Consider the following 14,525-nt stretch of genomic DNA (forward strand, 5'->3'; position numbering starts at 1 on the left):
AGCATGTTTTTGGAATGTGGGAGGAAGCCGGAGTACCCGGAGAAAAGCCAAGCACACACAGGGACGGAACAAGGCAAACACCCACACAGAGATGCCCAATGGAGATTCCCGATCTCCTGACTGTGTGGCCAACATGCTAACCACTCTATATAGAAATATATCAATATAATTTTTTCCCTGAATTTGAAAATCACCAAATTTTTGGATGATAGCATATCATGACAAAGATATGAAACCCAACCTTTGCGGTTGTCACTACATCTGTGATGGACATTTTAATGTTTCCTTCTGGTCCTAAATGTAATATAATCATAGACATTGTTGCAAAAGTATTTCTTGCTAACCTTAATGGCACCTCTCAACACGGTGCTTTTGCGTGTCGCCCTCTTTAACCTCTCGCTCGTTGTCGGAAAGATGGGCAGTCCCTTGCTACGCCGGAAACGGTTGCCTCTGTTTCCGTGGCTTCCCCATCTCGGCTCCTTGGTTTTGGATGTGCATGCTCTCCTAATAGCCTGATCTGCATCGGCCTGAGCAGACCTACAGGGGTTCTTCTTCTTCACTTTGACCTCGCCTTCTGTGCCAGGAAGACTATGGGAGCCTACACGGGTTCAATTAGAGAGACAGACTTGTTAGCAAGCCAGGGGAAGAAACACAAAACAGATGCTTCTCGTGACTAATAAATCACCAGTCAGCCTTACCATAAAGCTCCTGTCTCTGTTTTTTGTTCCTGGCTTTCTGATTTGCCTCAAGTTTTACAATGGAGGAAGGACTCGGACCTGTCATAGTACAGCTGGGAGTCACATCTCTGCAATGTTGGGCTCTTAGGTCTTGACCTTCATCACTATCATTGCTGCCTTCCTCTTCTTCTCCTGACGTAAGATGAAAACACAGCACAAGATGTTTTATAAACTTACTGGTCTTATCAAATGCATTGCTAACTGGTCTCGCCAGCATTTCACAAACACCTCATTAGCATTCAAATAACTACTTCATAGAAATGATGTATGAAGTGCTTTGCCTTCATGGTATTTCCTGGTGTGAACCCACATGCTGCAGAGCCGGAATACGGGGGTGGGAAAATAGTGGCGGTTGTGTGTGTGTGTGTGTGTGTGTTTGTCACACAGTCTCTGAGACTCCAGGGCTGTCAAAGCCCTTTCACAGGCAAGTGTCCACAGCTGCACATGTAGCACACATCAACCAACAAGGCCGATCACCGAGGTGTCAAATAGTCCATGCACACCTTTGCAGACACATCTGGTTGATTTCAAAGTGATTTTATATTTGTAGTTTACGTTTACATGTCTTACATGGGTGCACGGTCCAATGCAAAACTTTACCTTGTTCCGAGGAGTCGCTGTCAGGATTGGAACTCTCTCCCAATGATTCCTGTCTCTGACAATGGACAGCCCTTGGCCCAATTTTGCTCTGATGAGTGGAATCCTCTCCTCCTTTCTTAGCCCAGCTCTCCTGGGGGCCACTGTCCACACTGGCTGCTGAGAGAGTTGGACAATCTTTCTGAGATCTATCATAGCTAAAACCTAGGTCAACACCGGGGGCTCAAATAACAGAAAAACATGTACCTGTGTCGCTGTGGCCCCCGGAGTCTCGCCTGAACTCCATTTTGCTGGCGCCCTGGTTTCTGTGTCCGTGCTTTGAGTTGCAGGGTGAGACCTCCTTGTCTCTGTAGCGTGTCCCTGAGAGATTCTTTTTACCCTGGCTCTTCTGTTTGAGCTGTGCCACATCGGGGGTCAGCTTGGAACCCAGCGTGCTTTGAGGATCACCTTTTCTGCAACCTTGCGCTTTAATCTGCTACAGCACAACAAAAGGGGACAGTGAGACTCAGTTAAAGCAAAAGCATCAGAGAATAATGTCTATCAGTGGGTCGGAATATTGAGCTCTGAGGTTTTGACTCATGTGGGTTGTACCTAATTAGAGACAAAGTCACATTTCAAACACACCATCTTTAATAGTCGTAAAAGGATGGTGAACAAGGGGATCCTGACCTGTGTGCCACTGATTTGCTCAAAGCCTCGACTGGACAGCCTCTTCTTTCTTCTCTGGTTTTCTCCACCCACTCCTAGCTCCTCAGGTGCCAGGGAATGCCCGGCCACCATCATCCTGGCAGTCAAAACAAGGGCAATGAATTCATTAGCAATTGTGGTTTGAAAAGAGAGATGGGGACATCACAAGGAAAACAGTTGAGTCACACCCCTGTGGGATCTAATAACTCTGATACATAGCATAGGACAAAAGTGGAAGGAAAGAAGCCCGATGTCTGGAAAAAGTGGGGAACTAACTCCAGAATTATTTGGAGGGAGATCAGCACAAGGGACTGTCATGCAGCATGCAAAATAGCACACATTTGGTGGGAAGGTGTTGCATTTATATGCAGCTCTGTTGTCCTAAAAAATAATCACAGCCCTCCACTTGTATTTTCATACATTGAGCAGCATCACAGGCCTTCCACTTCAAATGCCCTTGACTATCCCGCTGGAAGCCTGCCCATGGACCACACTGACATTAGCCAGGCCATGCTCAAACAAAAGATTAACTTTCTCTCTGCTATTGTGTGCACAGCCCATGAAATCAGTCACATTTAACAAGTAGACAAGGTGTGAACAGAATAAATGTCGTTTTTTTAAAGACCATACCATATACTGGAGCCTATTCCAACTGCATTCGGAAAGGCAGATGACACCCTGGACAGGTGGGAACTATGGGAATCAATCCCACTACACTACAGATGGCTGCTCATTTGGAACTTGGAATGTTGATGAAAAAGAATGCAAATACACACAAGCTCCTAAAACACCTAGTGGGAGTGGCTATCCACACGGAAATGTTTTCAGGTCAAAACTTCAAAGTATTTGATCTTTTCAGCCTTTAATCCACACAGAAAAGGCATTTTGTGATAAAAGAGTTTCAGCTAAAATGAAAGGGAAGGTATACAAAATTGTGGTGACACCAGCCATGTTGTTTGGTCTAGAGACACTGCCACAGAGGAAAAGACAGGAAGCAGAACTGGAGGTAGCAGAGATGAGGATGCTGAGGTTCTCATTGGGAGTGACCATGATGGATAGGATCAGGAAGGAGTACATCAGACGGACATTACATGTTAGAGGCCTTGCAGATAAAGTCAGAGAGGCCAGACTGAGATGGTTGGGACATGTCCAAAGGAGAGATAGTGAATATATTGGTAGAAGGATGCTGCGTTTAGAGCTGCCAGGTAGGAGGCGTAGAGGAAGACCAAAGAGGAGGTTTATGGATGTAGTGAAGGAGGACATGAGGGTAGTTGGTGTGAGAGAGACAGATGCAGAAGACAGGGTTGGATGGAGGAGATTGATTTGCTGTAGCGACCCCTGAAGGGAAAAGCCGAGAGAGAAAGAAGAAGAAGGAAAAGGCATTTTGAGTGCCATGAAGTGGTATTTTGTGGAAACGGTTCTCACGGTGGGAAAATCTAGAAACTTGTACTAACCCCGGACTAGTGGATCCATAAGCATGAAATCAACTCAATATGGCTTTTTTTTTTTTTACAAGAACTTCGCGTGAACATTGTTCTTGTTGTTTGGGTTTGACACGGACATCTAAAAAGTGATGGACCTTTACGCATATGGCTGTAGGTGTGTGCAATGACTATCAGTGATCAATAAAGAGACCCAGTGAGCAAGGGTAATGCTCAAATGTCCAGTTTGAATAGCCTGGAGACAGACCAAACTGACACAGAGCGGACGCTCGCCTACCAGTTTCAGTGTGGCACTTTGCGGCAAGACAGATTGAATCTGGACCGTGCGCCCGGGGGTTATGTGCATGGATTCTTTCTTCTTCTGCACACATAGGTGTGCCCTGTGTATTACATCGCTTTCACACAGTTATCCGGCACAGTGGCAGATTTTTTGTCAACTCGCCCCCCCAAAAAAATTCCCAGGAACATTTCCATGTGGACAGAGCCTGACAAGACAGTGACAGAGGTAGCAGTAAAGTGTGACTTGTCTGCAAGATGAATCACATAGCTGGCAAACACCACGCTGCTGATTTGGGCCAATGATGAAAGGAACAAACCTGTTCAACATTTTATTATGTAGCTCAGTCCTACCACAGTGTCATAATTTGTGTCATCCCCAAAAATCACTCCAGAATTGTTTGCCTCTGTAAGGATAGTAATCAAGCCAATAATAGCATAAACGCTATACAATAATGTGTCTGCTTAAATGCTTAAAAGGACACATCTGCATGCAAATATGACAGATCTTGTATGGCATGTGTAAGGAGTGTTGCAATATAACCCCTTTATCTTGCCACAGAACCATAATTTCCTGATTTATGATACACATAGATTAGCAAGAAAATAAATATCTGATGATATCTGCGACCCCTTGACATGCTCCATTGCAGCTAGACAATATGCAGTGCACTATGCTGCAGGGCCTCGGACCCCGCTACCCTCTCATTCGGGTTGTCATTGTCACCCAGCATCAGCGTCTCAGCTCAAATCAACCCCTATCCTGGCGATAGAGGTGGGGCAGCGCAGGGGGTACGTGGTTAAAAGAAGAGTGGAGGTGACATTGCAGAAGGGCAGCAACAAAAACAGTGATGAGCGCCACAAGGTGACACATCCAACCTTCTCTAGGAGAAGGTATCTATCTGGTCTTTTGTATTTGTGCATTTGTAGACATTATATTAAACCAACAAAGACTTCATAACCATCATGTTATCCTTTGGGGGTTTGATCCCTTAAGGGCTTATATGACAGTGATGTGTCACATACCTTCTATTAATAGGGAATTCACAGTACTCTAATAACATCCGCCTCCACCGAACATGACCCAACTACAAACACTAATGTCATGGATGTTTATAATTAGCTGTGTATGAAACAAAATGAATCTGTAGGTATGCATTGTTCTTACAGATGTAAATATCCTGTAAATATATGCACATAAGCATAGTTGACACAGTCATGTAAAGAATTAATAGCAGGATTAAGTGGACTTGCTTGAATGATTGTTTCTCTTGCAGGTTATTAATGATGACCCCTACCTTGCATAATAGAAATTGACTAAATAAGCCACAAGGGAACGTTACATTTGTTGTAACAAATGCATAATGAAGGTTTGGTAGTGTTGGAAAGCCTTACTTGACTTTTCTTTGACCCTCAGATGACACCGAGTTCATGGTGACCATTGTGGGCTTCCTCTTCCTCGGCCGTCCTGGGCCTCTTCGTGCCGGGCTACGAGGCGTTTCCTCTTTTCTGTACGAACATGAACACGCATGCTAATCAAGCAGGATTGCTGTGTTATAAAACGATGCCCTCAAAGGCAGATGACACTCACTGATGGTCGTGTTTTCTTTGCAGCTTAGCCAACTCCCTCTGCTTCTCCTTGTAATGACGCTGAAGCTCAGCCAGCTTCACACGCATCTCAAGCTCTGGAGCCTCCATTGTTTCCATGCTACCTTTCGCTTGGCACACCTGGTAGGTGACAGTTTTTTATTTTTAACACCTTTTTCCAGGATCTTTGCTTTGGGTGGGTATTAACCAGTGAACACCAATGAAAATACCATTCTTACCGGTTCATTTCGAGGTGTCCAGCTGCATTTTCGCCGCAAATTAAAGGTCTTACGCGCTGGGAATTGTCGACCTGAACACACACCTTCACCTTCCTGTGAGCTTGTCTCCAACGATCGGGCCGTAGCCAACGTTGCAAGGCTGTGGAGGTCAAACATCAGCGATTCTTCCTCTGTTGTGGAAGAAAAGGAAACAGATTGTATGGAACTCAAACTCAAAAGAAAAGTTATCGTTCATTTTAGCATGCTTGATGTGATGACACTCTTGATTGGCCATTTTTATTAATATGAATATTTATCTATTTACCCAATAAAATGTGGATTTTCAATCCACTGTCCTTCTCTTGACACTGATCTTGCCCAATTCAACATGTACTAAAGAGAGTAGGAGGAAGCAGTCTGTGTCATCTCACGTGTTGCATTCACTGACACTATTTACCTCAGCTTGGACTACGCAAGCCGTGTGTGTTATTATAGAAAAAGTACACAGGGACTGGAGGTTCTACACACTTGCCGTAAATTATTTTAACGCTTCTTTAAAATTGCGCATTTGAAGGGCACCCCTGCATATTTATGGAGGTAATAAACGACAAAAAACATAAAAGGATATTGTACCAGCACTCGTGAGATGCTGGCCATCTGGACCAAGCATTGAATTGAATATTTAGTATTGTGAAAAATAGAGAGGATCACAGCATCACATCTTGCATGAAATTTTAAAAGACTAATGAATTGTCTTGTTTCCTCTCTTGTTTTGATCCAAACTATTGCTGAGACTTTGAAATGACATGTGCCACTTCCCAAAGCTGTCAACGGCATTTGCATCACAAGCAAAGCACTGCATCACTGAATCTGTGAAAATCAGTTGATGAAACTGTAGAAGCCCCTTTTGGGACATGTTAAATGTATTTTGGATGCCGTGGTAAACAACACGTCCTTTTGCATGAATGAAATAAAAGCACTATCACAAAACAAGGAAGCTTTTAAGGGCACTTTAAAAACAATGGGTTCTAATTAGCAAAGGCAATGCTCCACGGTGATGAAAACATTGACTGTTGTGTTTGGGGAAATGGCGAGCCAATCATTGCCTTTCTTTTACTGTAAAGCGTGTTCCCATGTAACAACAATCTTCTGTTAATTCATATTAGATACTTGCCTTGTGGGGACAAACAAGTCCATATTATGTAACCTGCTACAGTTTTGGTTTTTTTTTTGTGCAAGGCCTTGTTTAAAGGTCAATTTAAGGTAAGGGGCTGAGCCCGGTTTAGCATTAGACCCAGGCAAAGCGATGTAATGGTTAGGGGTCAGGTCAGAAAATCAATGTAATGTCATCTGAAGCTTGCCCTGTGTTAGCAATTGTGACTCAAATAACAGCCTGATAGAGAAACAGCTCCCCAAGGAAAACTAAGGGGAACAAGGGAGGTGAACACCCTCCATTCCAGTGTTCAACCCTGTCCTACTACTTTCTTCTCCCTCTCCAGAGGCCTTTGCATCGTGAGCACAGCCTTTTAGGAAATGAAAGAATGCCTTTAGCACAGCACAGAAAAGGAACAGAAAGCAGACATGCAGAGGATTTCTCTGGGGAGATTCCACCATGAGGCTCTAGAGACGAAGAAGAGAAGACTCGAGGAGGGAGCACAGAGCAATGGAGGCTAGCCCTGGGGGGGAAGTGGGAGTTGGTCTCAGTGGACACACCCAGGAACGAGGAGTAAATGACACAAGAGAATGGCATTCTACCGATTGGTGTGTATATCCAAAAGACATGTTTTCTTACCTTGGCTTTCACCAGAGTTGCGCCGCTTCTGTTGTAACGCCAGGTCAGCCACCTCACTCAGAAGCTCCATACCCTGGCAGGGGTTGGGCAGTGACGAGCTAACTGATGGGGTGCTGAAAGGAAACAAAGGAAATGGGGGCACATCTGTGCAGAAAGCTGCAGCAATGAGCAGCTCAAGGCTCCAGTAGCATGGCACAAGAGGGTTCTGGGATTCGGCGACAACGACTTCACTCGCAACGGACACCAAATCCAACGAGGCATCATGAGCGGCCATCTTGCTGTCAACTTCAGGGGACTGTTCCTCATGGACCACAGGAGTGGCAGCGTTAAGCTCACCCAAGGTGCCCTGCTCTCCTGACATGGCGACCTTTGGGACATGCTCCACCTGGCTCTCCTCACGCACAGGCTCATCATCATCATCATCTTCCAAAGTGATGACAGCCTCTGGCCTTTCAGGCTCACCTGTAGCAAGGGGAGCTGGACAGGATGCAGCCTCGCACACCGGGCTGTCAGCAGGGGGGCAAACAAGTACCTCTTCCTCTGCGGCCCCCTGCTGCACCAAGTCTTTCTCTCTTGATACATAGTTGGCTGCTGTCCCCACTGATGCCTCCACCTTTTCTCTCTCATCCAGGACTCTCTCCACAATGCTTCCTTCATCTCCCTGCTCCACTTCCTTGGGCGCAAGTGGCTCCAAGAGAGTCCTGACCACCGCTTGGCAGTCCAGCCCCTCCCCTAGGCTGGAGAGGGACTGGGGGGCATGCTCGGGGGGCTCAGCTTGGATGGCTTCCAGGTCGGCAGGCTCTGCAAGCTGAATATCCTGGGGAGACGGCCCACTCCTGTAGCCAAGTGTGATTGCAGAGTAGGTGTATCCAGGAGGCAAGGCTTGGGAGAAAACGATTTGCAGTTTGTTAGTGAACAGAACGGACCACAGAAGACCTCATTAAATGCTGGTGTGGATCCACTTTTCTGTTATCTGTGGGTTTGAGGAGATGTTTCGAATCCATTGCTGAGGTAAGACGAGGTAAGACTGCCAGCAGCCATTTTTCCGCACCTTTTAGTCATTGCATCAATCAAATTCTTGCCAACATAGCCACCCACATATCTTACCACGCCACCAGAAGGGAAGAAAAATAATATTTTAAAGTAACATTAATTTAATTAACCATCAGATGTACTATGAAACGGTTCTCCACTCTCTTAAAATTCACTGCCTTCTGGTTGTTCTGCCAGGTTCGGCTTAACATTTGCAATTATCTGTTTTAAAACAGAAGGGCCATGTCGTGAAGTTGCCTGTAAATCCAGGTGCTTAAAATTCTTGAAAATGTTTAAATTCCGAGTGTTTATTGTACTTTTGAGTGGTACTTAACACTTGAAGTGATTGGTTGACTTGGTTCTTAAAATAAGTTCTTGTTTTAACCCTTTTGCTATTTTGAAAATACATTTTTGTTAGTTATAACATCTACGTCAATGTGATAAAGCAATATTGTGTTTTGATCAGGTGTCTGCGTGCCACCTCTGCTATAATGTGCTGCAAATACTTCAAAAGACATATATACATATATATATATATATATATATATATATATATATATATATATATATATATACATATTATATTAATGCTAAATGATTGCTTAATACTCACCCGGTTCCAAAGATTCTGGGTAATCCTGCAGGGGCTGACCCTCTCCTCTCTTATCCTGGGTGTCAGACCCTTTGGGTACCTGGGTCGGGGAAGGACTAATGTTAGGCGAGTGGGGGGCTGTCACAGCTGGGCTGGGAGCTGGGCAAGGTGTAGATGGAGTGCTTTTGGGATGTGGACGCATTGAAGGTGACTGGCAACAGGGGGACAAGTGAGCGGTGCAGGCACCAGGGGGCGAGGTGTTTCTCTGAGGAGGGTTGTAAGAGTAGGGCTTGGCAGGTTTTGACGCCCTTGATTTGGGGATTAGCTCCCCCAGGTCAACAGAAGTTTCTTCTGCCCGCTTCTGCATCTAAAAAAAATATCATATCAGTTGGATGCCACTAATTATTTATTATTGAGGCCTTTCAGTCACCTGTGAATTGTGGGGGGCTTGGTGTTGCATGTCCATGCCATGCACGGCTTTATGCTGCTGCTGCTGCTGATGTTGTGTCTGCGGTTGCTGTGACGGGTGGCTTTGGTGCTGATGCTGAAGCTGTTGACGCTGCTGGAGAGCATACAGTTCCTGTTGCCGTAGAAACTGGGATCTGGAGTAAACGGTGGGATGCTGCATGTGGGATGCTGGGCCCCGGGCTCCGTACACAGGTGGCCAAAGCCCTGGCTGTTCCATCACATCTAATGAGCGTGAAACAAAAGGTGTATTATAAATGAAGAACTTGCAACCAAAAGGCGCTAAATCCATTTTGACTGATTTCGAGAAAATCAATGATTTTTAACTATGCACATATCAATCTATTTGGTCATCAAGTCTATATTGCAAATGAAAGAGCTATCAATATAGGTCATAAAAATGCATGCTATAAAAATCCTGCACACACCATGTATTTTATATATATTTTTTTATTAATTTTTTTTCGGATTTAGCGCCTTTTGGCTGAAATGATGGATTTAGCGCCTTTTGGCTGAAATAAATTTGAAGTCACCTTTAACTTCTTCAATGGCATTGTTGTAAAACAATGTAAGGTGCTTTAATGTGCTATGCTAATAAAATAATTACAACACAGAAGCCATTCTGAACATACAATACAAAATAATTATTATTAATTAAATTAATAAAAATTTTATTAAGAGCAGTGCTCATATTTGACTGCACCATGAAGGTGACAGTGACAAAAATCATCTCATTACAAACTCTTTACATTGTATGTTTTTTAGTACAAGTAAAATAATGTTTCTCATGAAAGTTGGAGGTGTCAAGGTAGAGACATGCCTTTTATGGCGTAAAAAAAAATTCCATGTTACAGAATACTGTAAAAACACAATTTGTGTTCTCCTGAATTGCATAACATACTGTAACTATCATACGTGTACTTAATGTACACAAACAAAACAGGATGCGCACTGATACTGGCTTTCTGTATGTGCAGTGCCAATTGTATTCTTCTGTTCTTGTATTCTGATTGGTCAGATTATCAATAGATGGGAAACTTGGGCCAATCAGAATAAAGAATAAAGAAAGGGATTTAGCGCCTTTTGGTTGAAATCTGAAATGGAAATAGCACCTTTTGGTTGAAAGTATAAATTTCATATCACTTTTTTTCATATTTTTTAAAATGATTTCAAGACCAAAATATGTGATTTGGATACACATGGCAGAGGTCTATTAAACTCATGAAAAACATGCAACTTAGTGAAAATTGGATTTAGCGCCTTTTGGTTGCAAGCTCTTCAAATACTGTATTTGTATGTTTGCAAATATACTTTTTGTAATTGATTTACTTAGATGATGTTTTTCAGTTGACTGATGGTCCAAATTGGACATACCAAGGTGATGGGTTGCAGGATGGGCTGTAGGTTCAGTGGGCAGGACCACCAACTGGGCAGAGGGATCCTGAGGCAAGGGCAGAACTGGCTGTAGAGGACCTGGCATTGCTGCAGAGAAACCCGGAGGAAGGTTCTGGTGCAGGGCTGTATGACCTATACCTGCTTTATAAAGAATATTACCTTTTAGGTTATGCATCCGCCATTATATGAAGAAGAAATCCATATAGCAGATTGTAAAAACAACACTACGAATACTATCCTACCATAAGAATGTCCTGTCATCCAAAGGGATGGGCTTCCAGTTCTTGGCATCCAATGGTGGTGAGCAGAATGTGCAGCAGGGTCTGCTAATTGGCCAGATTGGAGGGAAGTCCCGCCTGGGACCATGAGATGTGAAGTGAGGTCCCCGTGACAGCTGTTTGTGGGATGAATCCTTGAAAACTCCACCCTCTCTTTATTATCTCTGCATGGGGAAAGCCAGGATAAGGCCAACGTAAAGACCAGTGCAGATAAAACAACGCAGATTTTATCTTGAGGATTAAAAAAGTGAAATGAAGTGGTTTACCTGATGTATGCATCCCTCTCTCTGTCCAAACAATTCAGACCTATCTGCTCTCCGCTCATCATTTTTCTCTCCTGCTCAGTAGTCACATCTGAGGGATACATGGCATTGTGGGGTGGTCCTGTGAGACAAACATTAGCTTACAATTAACTAGCTCCAATCAGCCTTGTGCATCAAGGTGAGGACACGTTCCCTTGTGGCTCACCTTTTCTCAAAACAAACCCAGGAGAGACTTGGAACACTCATACTTAATAGTTCCCCTTATTATATGGCATGGCCTTTCCTTATCTTAATGACCTTTAGGTCTTGTGTTCATATATGGCCTTGGCTTTAAAACTGGGACAATCAGACTGAATCATGGAAGACTATTCCTGACAAGCGTCTTATTGTCTATATTTTCATAATTTAGATCCAACGTCCAGCCACAGGAGTAGTCCAGTACTGCTCCGAAGCCCAAGTACATAGGATATTTTTATGGCCCCATACCTTTTACAGTGGGATGCACCCTGCCGTGTCGACTGCTGGGATGACTGTCTGATGAACGACATGATGGTTCTCTTTGTCTGGCCACGGCCACAGCAATCCCAACGGGCGGCTGCCTCACCTCACTTTCCCCGTGACCTGCTTCCCCGACATCTCGATGCCGCCCGCTGTAATCAGGGCGCTCGTTGTCATTGGTCGGACCCTTTCTCGATGGTAGAGTTTGCTTGTTGATCTGTAGGGCGCAGCTTCCACCAGCAGGACCTGATTTCAGGTTCCCCAAGCCACCAAAGGGGGTTTTCTGAGAGAGGAGCTGTGGCTGTTGCTGGTTACTGTACTTAAGTAAGCTTTTCATGGCACTGCTCTCCCCCCGAGTTGGGCCTTGAGGCTCAGGTTGTTGCTGCTGCTGACTGACTGGAGGTGCAGGCTGAGTAGGTTGATTTATTCTTTGCTGCTGCTGCTGCTGTTGCTGCTGTGAATGTTGCATATTACTGCTTCCTAACTCCATGTAGGACTTTCTTGGCTCCTCCTCAGTTTGTGGCATGTGGTGGGGGGGCCTCATGGCCCATTGTGGCACAGGGGGCTGCTGGTGTTGCTGCTGCTGCCCACTGTTGTTGTAACCATAAGCGGAGATGTCAATTTTTCTTTTCATATCTTGCACCGCACCTTGGTTTAGCTCGACCGGAGAAGGAGCATCTGGGCCAGGTCGCCCATGCTGCTGGTGGCGAATCCTGGCTACTTTTTGGCCATCTCTCTGCAACGAGCAGCTACCACCAGGACCACTATGCTGACTCATGTTTTTGTTTCCAAGCGGGGAAGAGTTAGGTGGTGGTCCTGAATGGGAACAGTCTCTGTAAGGAGAAGTGTTGACAGAATGTGGGAGAGAGTGTCCAGTCTTGGGTCCAAGGGGCAACGAGGACCTGAACACGTCCATGTCCACAGTAGTGTTTACACACTCAGCACTGCGTGACCGTACAACCTGATGCTGTTTCTGTGGTTGTGGAGGCTGCTGCTGTTGTTGCTGGATGGGTGGGGGAAGCTGGGAGGCTTGGAGATGCTGGTGGTGTGACTGCATCCAGTCCGGAGCCTTCTCTGTTTTTCTGTATTGATGCTGTTGCTGCTGTTGTTGTTGTTGTTGCTGCTGCTGTTTTCTATGCCAACTACTATGGTGTCCCCCACCTCCAGCATTTTTGTCCATAACTTTGTCCTTGACATTTCCACCTCCACTGCCTAGAACGTGGCAGTCAGGGTTACCAAGCTGGAATGGTCCTCCGTGTTTGTCCCCTGTGTCTGCTACAGATGGCACAAATGTAGGCCCTGTAACTTTAGGTTCACGCCCTGCATTTGCGGGCCCCCTGTCATGTGAGGCAGCGTTACCAAGAGGGGCTGGAGGGGGTGGACAGAAAAAGTCCGGGTGGTGGTGAGCGTGGTGGGAAGGATGTGGATGGTGCGGGTGGCTTGGGTGAAGCTGGAGGCAGTGGAAGCCGCCTGGGTGAGCATGCGCATGAGGGTGAGTGTGCGGGTGTGGATGGGGGTGTGCCCCTCCGGTAGAGGCCAGTTGTAAGGGTGGGGGTACAGAGTAAGACAGAGAATGGTGCAGTGGTGCCTGACCCCTTTCTAGACAGTCCGAGGGTTGTTCACTGATCCGCATCTCCCCACTTATGCCTTCTTTGGTGCAGCGGCTATTCCCACTGGAGCCCATATGTCTGCCATGGTTGTTCCCGCCACCTCCAATAGTTCCCAAAGGTGTCCCCTCCCCTCCACAGCTGGACATAGATGTCTTAGGCACCGCCACATTTCCTGTCTCCCCATTTTGCATCTTGCCATTGTGCAAGCAAGCGCTTAAAGGTTTGCCCATTATTTGCGAATCCTTGCTGTATTCCATAGGAAGTGATGCCTTGTGCCTCTCCAGAGCGCGGCTGTTGACCTCCTCCAGGGGCAGTGGGTGCTGTGGATAGTGCGGGTGCTGCTGATGGCTATGGGAGTGGTGGTGGTGATGATGAGTGGGCAGGGCAGACTGGTGGCTGTGGTGCTGTTGTTGCTGCTGCTGCTGCTGCTGTCTTTCCTTTGCTTCATGTTTGCTACTAGACCTCTCCTTGTCTTTGACGGGACCCACTCCTCTCTCCACAGTTCCCTCTTTAAGGCTCTTATGGAGATTTATTCCACCACCTGCATCTCTTTCTCTGCTGCAAGGTCCCTGGGAGAGTCCCGAACTGGCCCTGGACATTGGCGGCAGACTGTGATTGGTTGAGATGAGAGGTGGCTGTGATGGTAGACCTCGAATGTAGAAGTTCTCTGAGAAAAAGAGAAAGATAAGAAATCAAATAAGAAAATGCTATCATTATAATTCCCCGGGCATTCCTTTTATGAAAACCCAGTAAGATCGTCCCTTGTTTTATAAGTCCAATTTATGTCTCGCTGCTGTCTGATTAATGTCCAATCATTTGTGCCTCACCTTTTTGGGTGTCATAGAAACGGTGTTGGCCGTAGAGAACGCCGCTGTTGGCATGGTGATCCAGGTGGCTCATGGGAAGAAAAGTGTGGGCCAAACTCCCTGAGAATCGAGGATACCCTGCAGCGGCTAAAACAAGAAGGAATGGAGATGAACTGATAAGACAGGGCAATAACATGCAGTTTTTCCACTACATAATCCTTTAGGTCTAATGCAGATGGTGGTCTTCATA

At 45.6% G+C, this 14,525-nt stretch overlaps 1 protein-coding gene across 5 annotated transcripts in view; it reads right to left on the minus strand.

Moving 5' to 3' along the window:
- bahcc1a (BAH domain and coiled-coil containing 1a) overlaps positions 1 to 14,525 on the minus strand; it is a 66,884-nt gene that overhangs the window by 7,161 nt on the left and 45,198 nt on the right. For 2 of the 5 annotated variants that reach the window (XM_058048126.2, XM_058048130.2), the window contains 16 exons: positions 14,297 to 14,422; positions 11,848 to 14,136; positions 11,365 to 11,482; positions 11,063 to 11,262; positions 10,800 to 10,961; positions 9,391 to 9,650; positions 8,982 to 9,327; positions 7,337 to 8,218; positions 5,566 to 5,735; positions 5,331 to 5,467; positions 5,135 to 5,248; positions 2,004 to 2,118; positions 1,581 to 1,809; positions 1,338 to 1,493; positions 699 to 869; positions 345 to 598 (listed from right to left, as the gene is read on the minus strand). In XM_058048126.2, the coding sequence (XP_057904109.2) occupies positions 345 to 598; positions 699 to 869; positions 1,338 to 1,493; positions 1,581 to 1,809; positions 2,004 to 2,118; positions 5,135 to 5,248; positions 5,331 to 5,467; positions 5,566 to 5,735; positions 7,337 to 8,218; positions 8,982 to 9,327; positions 9,391 to 9,650; positions 10,800 to 10,961; positions 11,063 to 11,262; positions 11,365 to 11,482; positions 11,848 to 14,136; positions 14,297 to 14,422 (5,729 nt within the window). The remainder of the gene's footprint in view (positions 1 to 344; positions 599 to 698; positions 870 to 1,337; positions 1,494 to 1,580; positions 1,810 to 2,003; positions 2,119 to 5,134; positions 5,249 to 5,330; positions 5,468 to 5,565; positions 5,736 to 7,336; positions 8,219 to 8,981; positions 9,328 to 9,390; positions 9,651 to 10,799; positions 10,962 to 11,062; positions 11,263 to 11,364; positions 11,483 to 11,847; positions 14,137 to 14,296; positions 14,423 to 14,525) is intronic. The other 3 variants (XM_058048128.2, XM_058048127.2, XM_058048129.2) reach the window with 3 other exon arrangements.

Source organism: Doryrhamphus excisus, linkage group LG16 (genome assembly GCF_037039965.1).
Source record: "Doryrhamphus excisus strain RoL-2023G ecotype Guam linkage group LG16, RoL_Dexc_Guam_v1.1, whole genome shotgun sequence".
NCBI lineage: Eukaryota > Metazoa > Chordata > Actinopteri > Syngnathiformes > Syngnathidae > Doryrhamphus > Doryrhamphus excisus.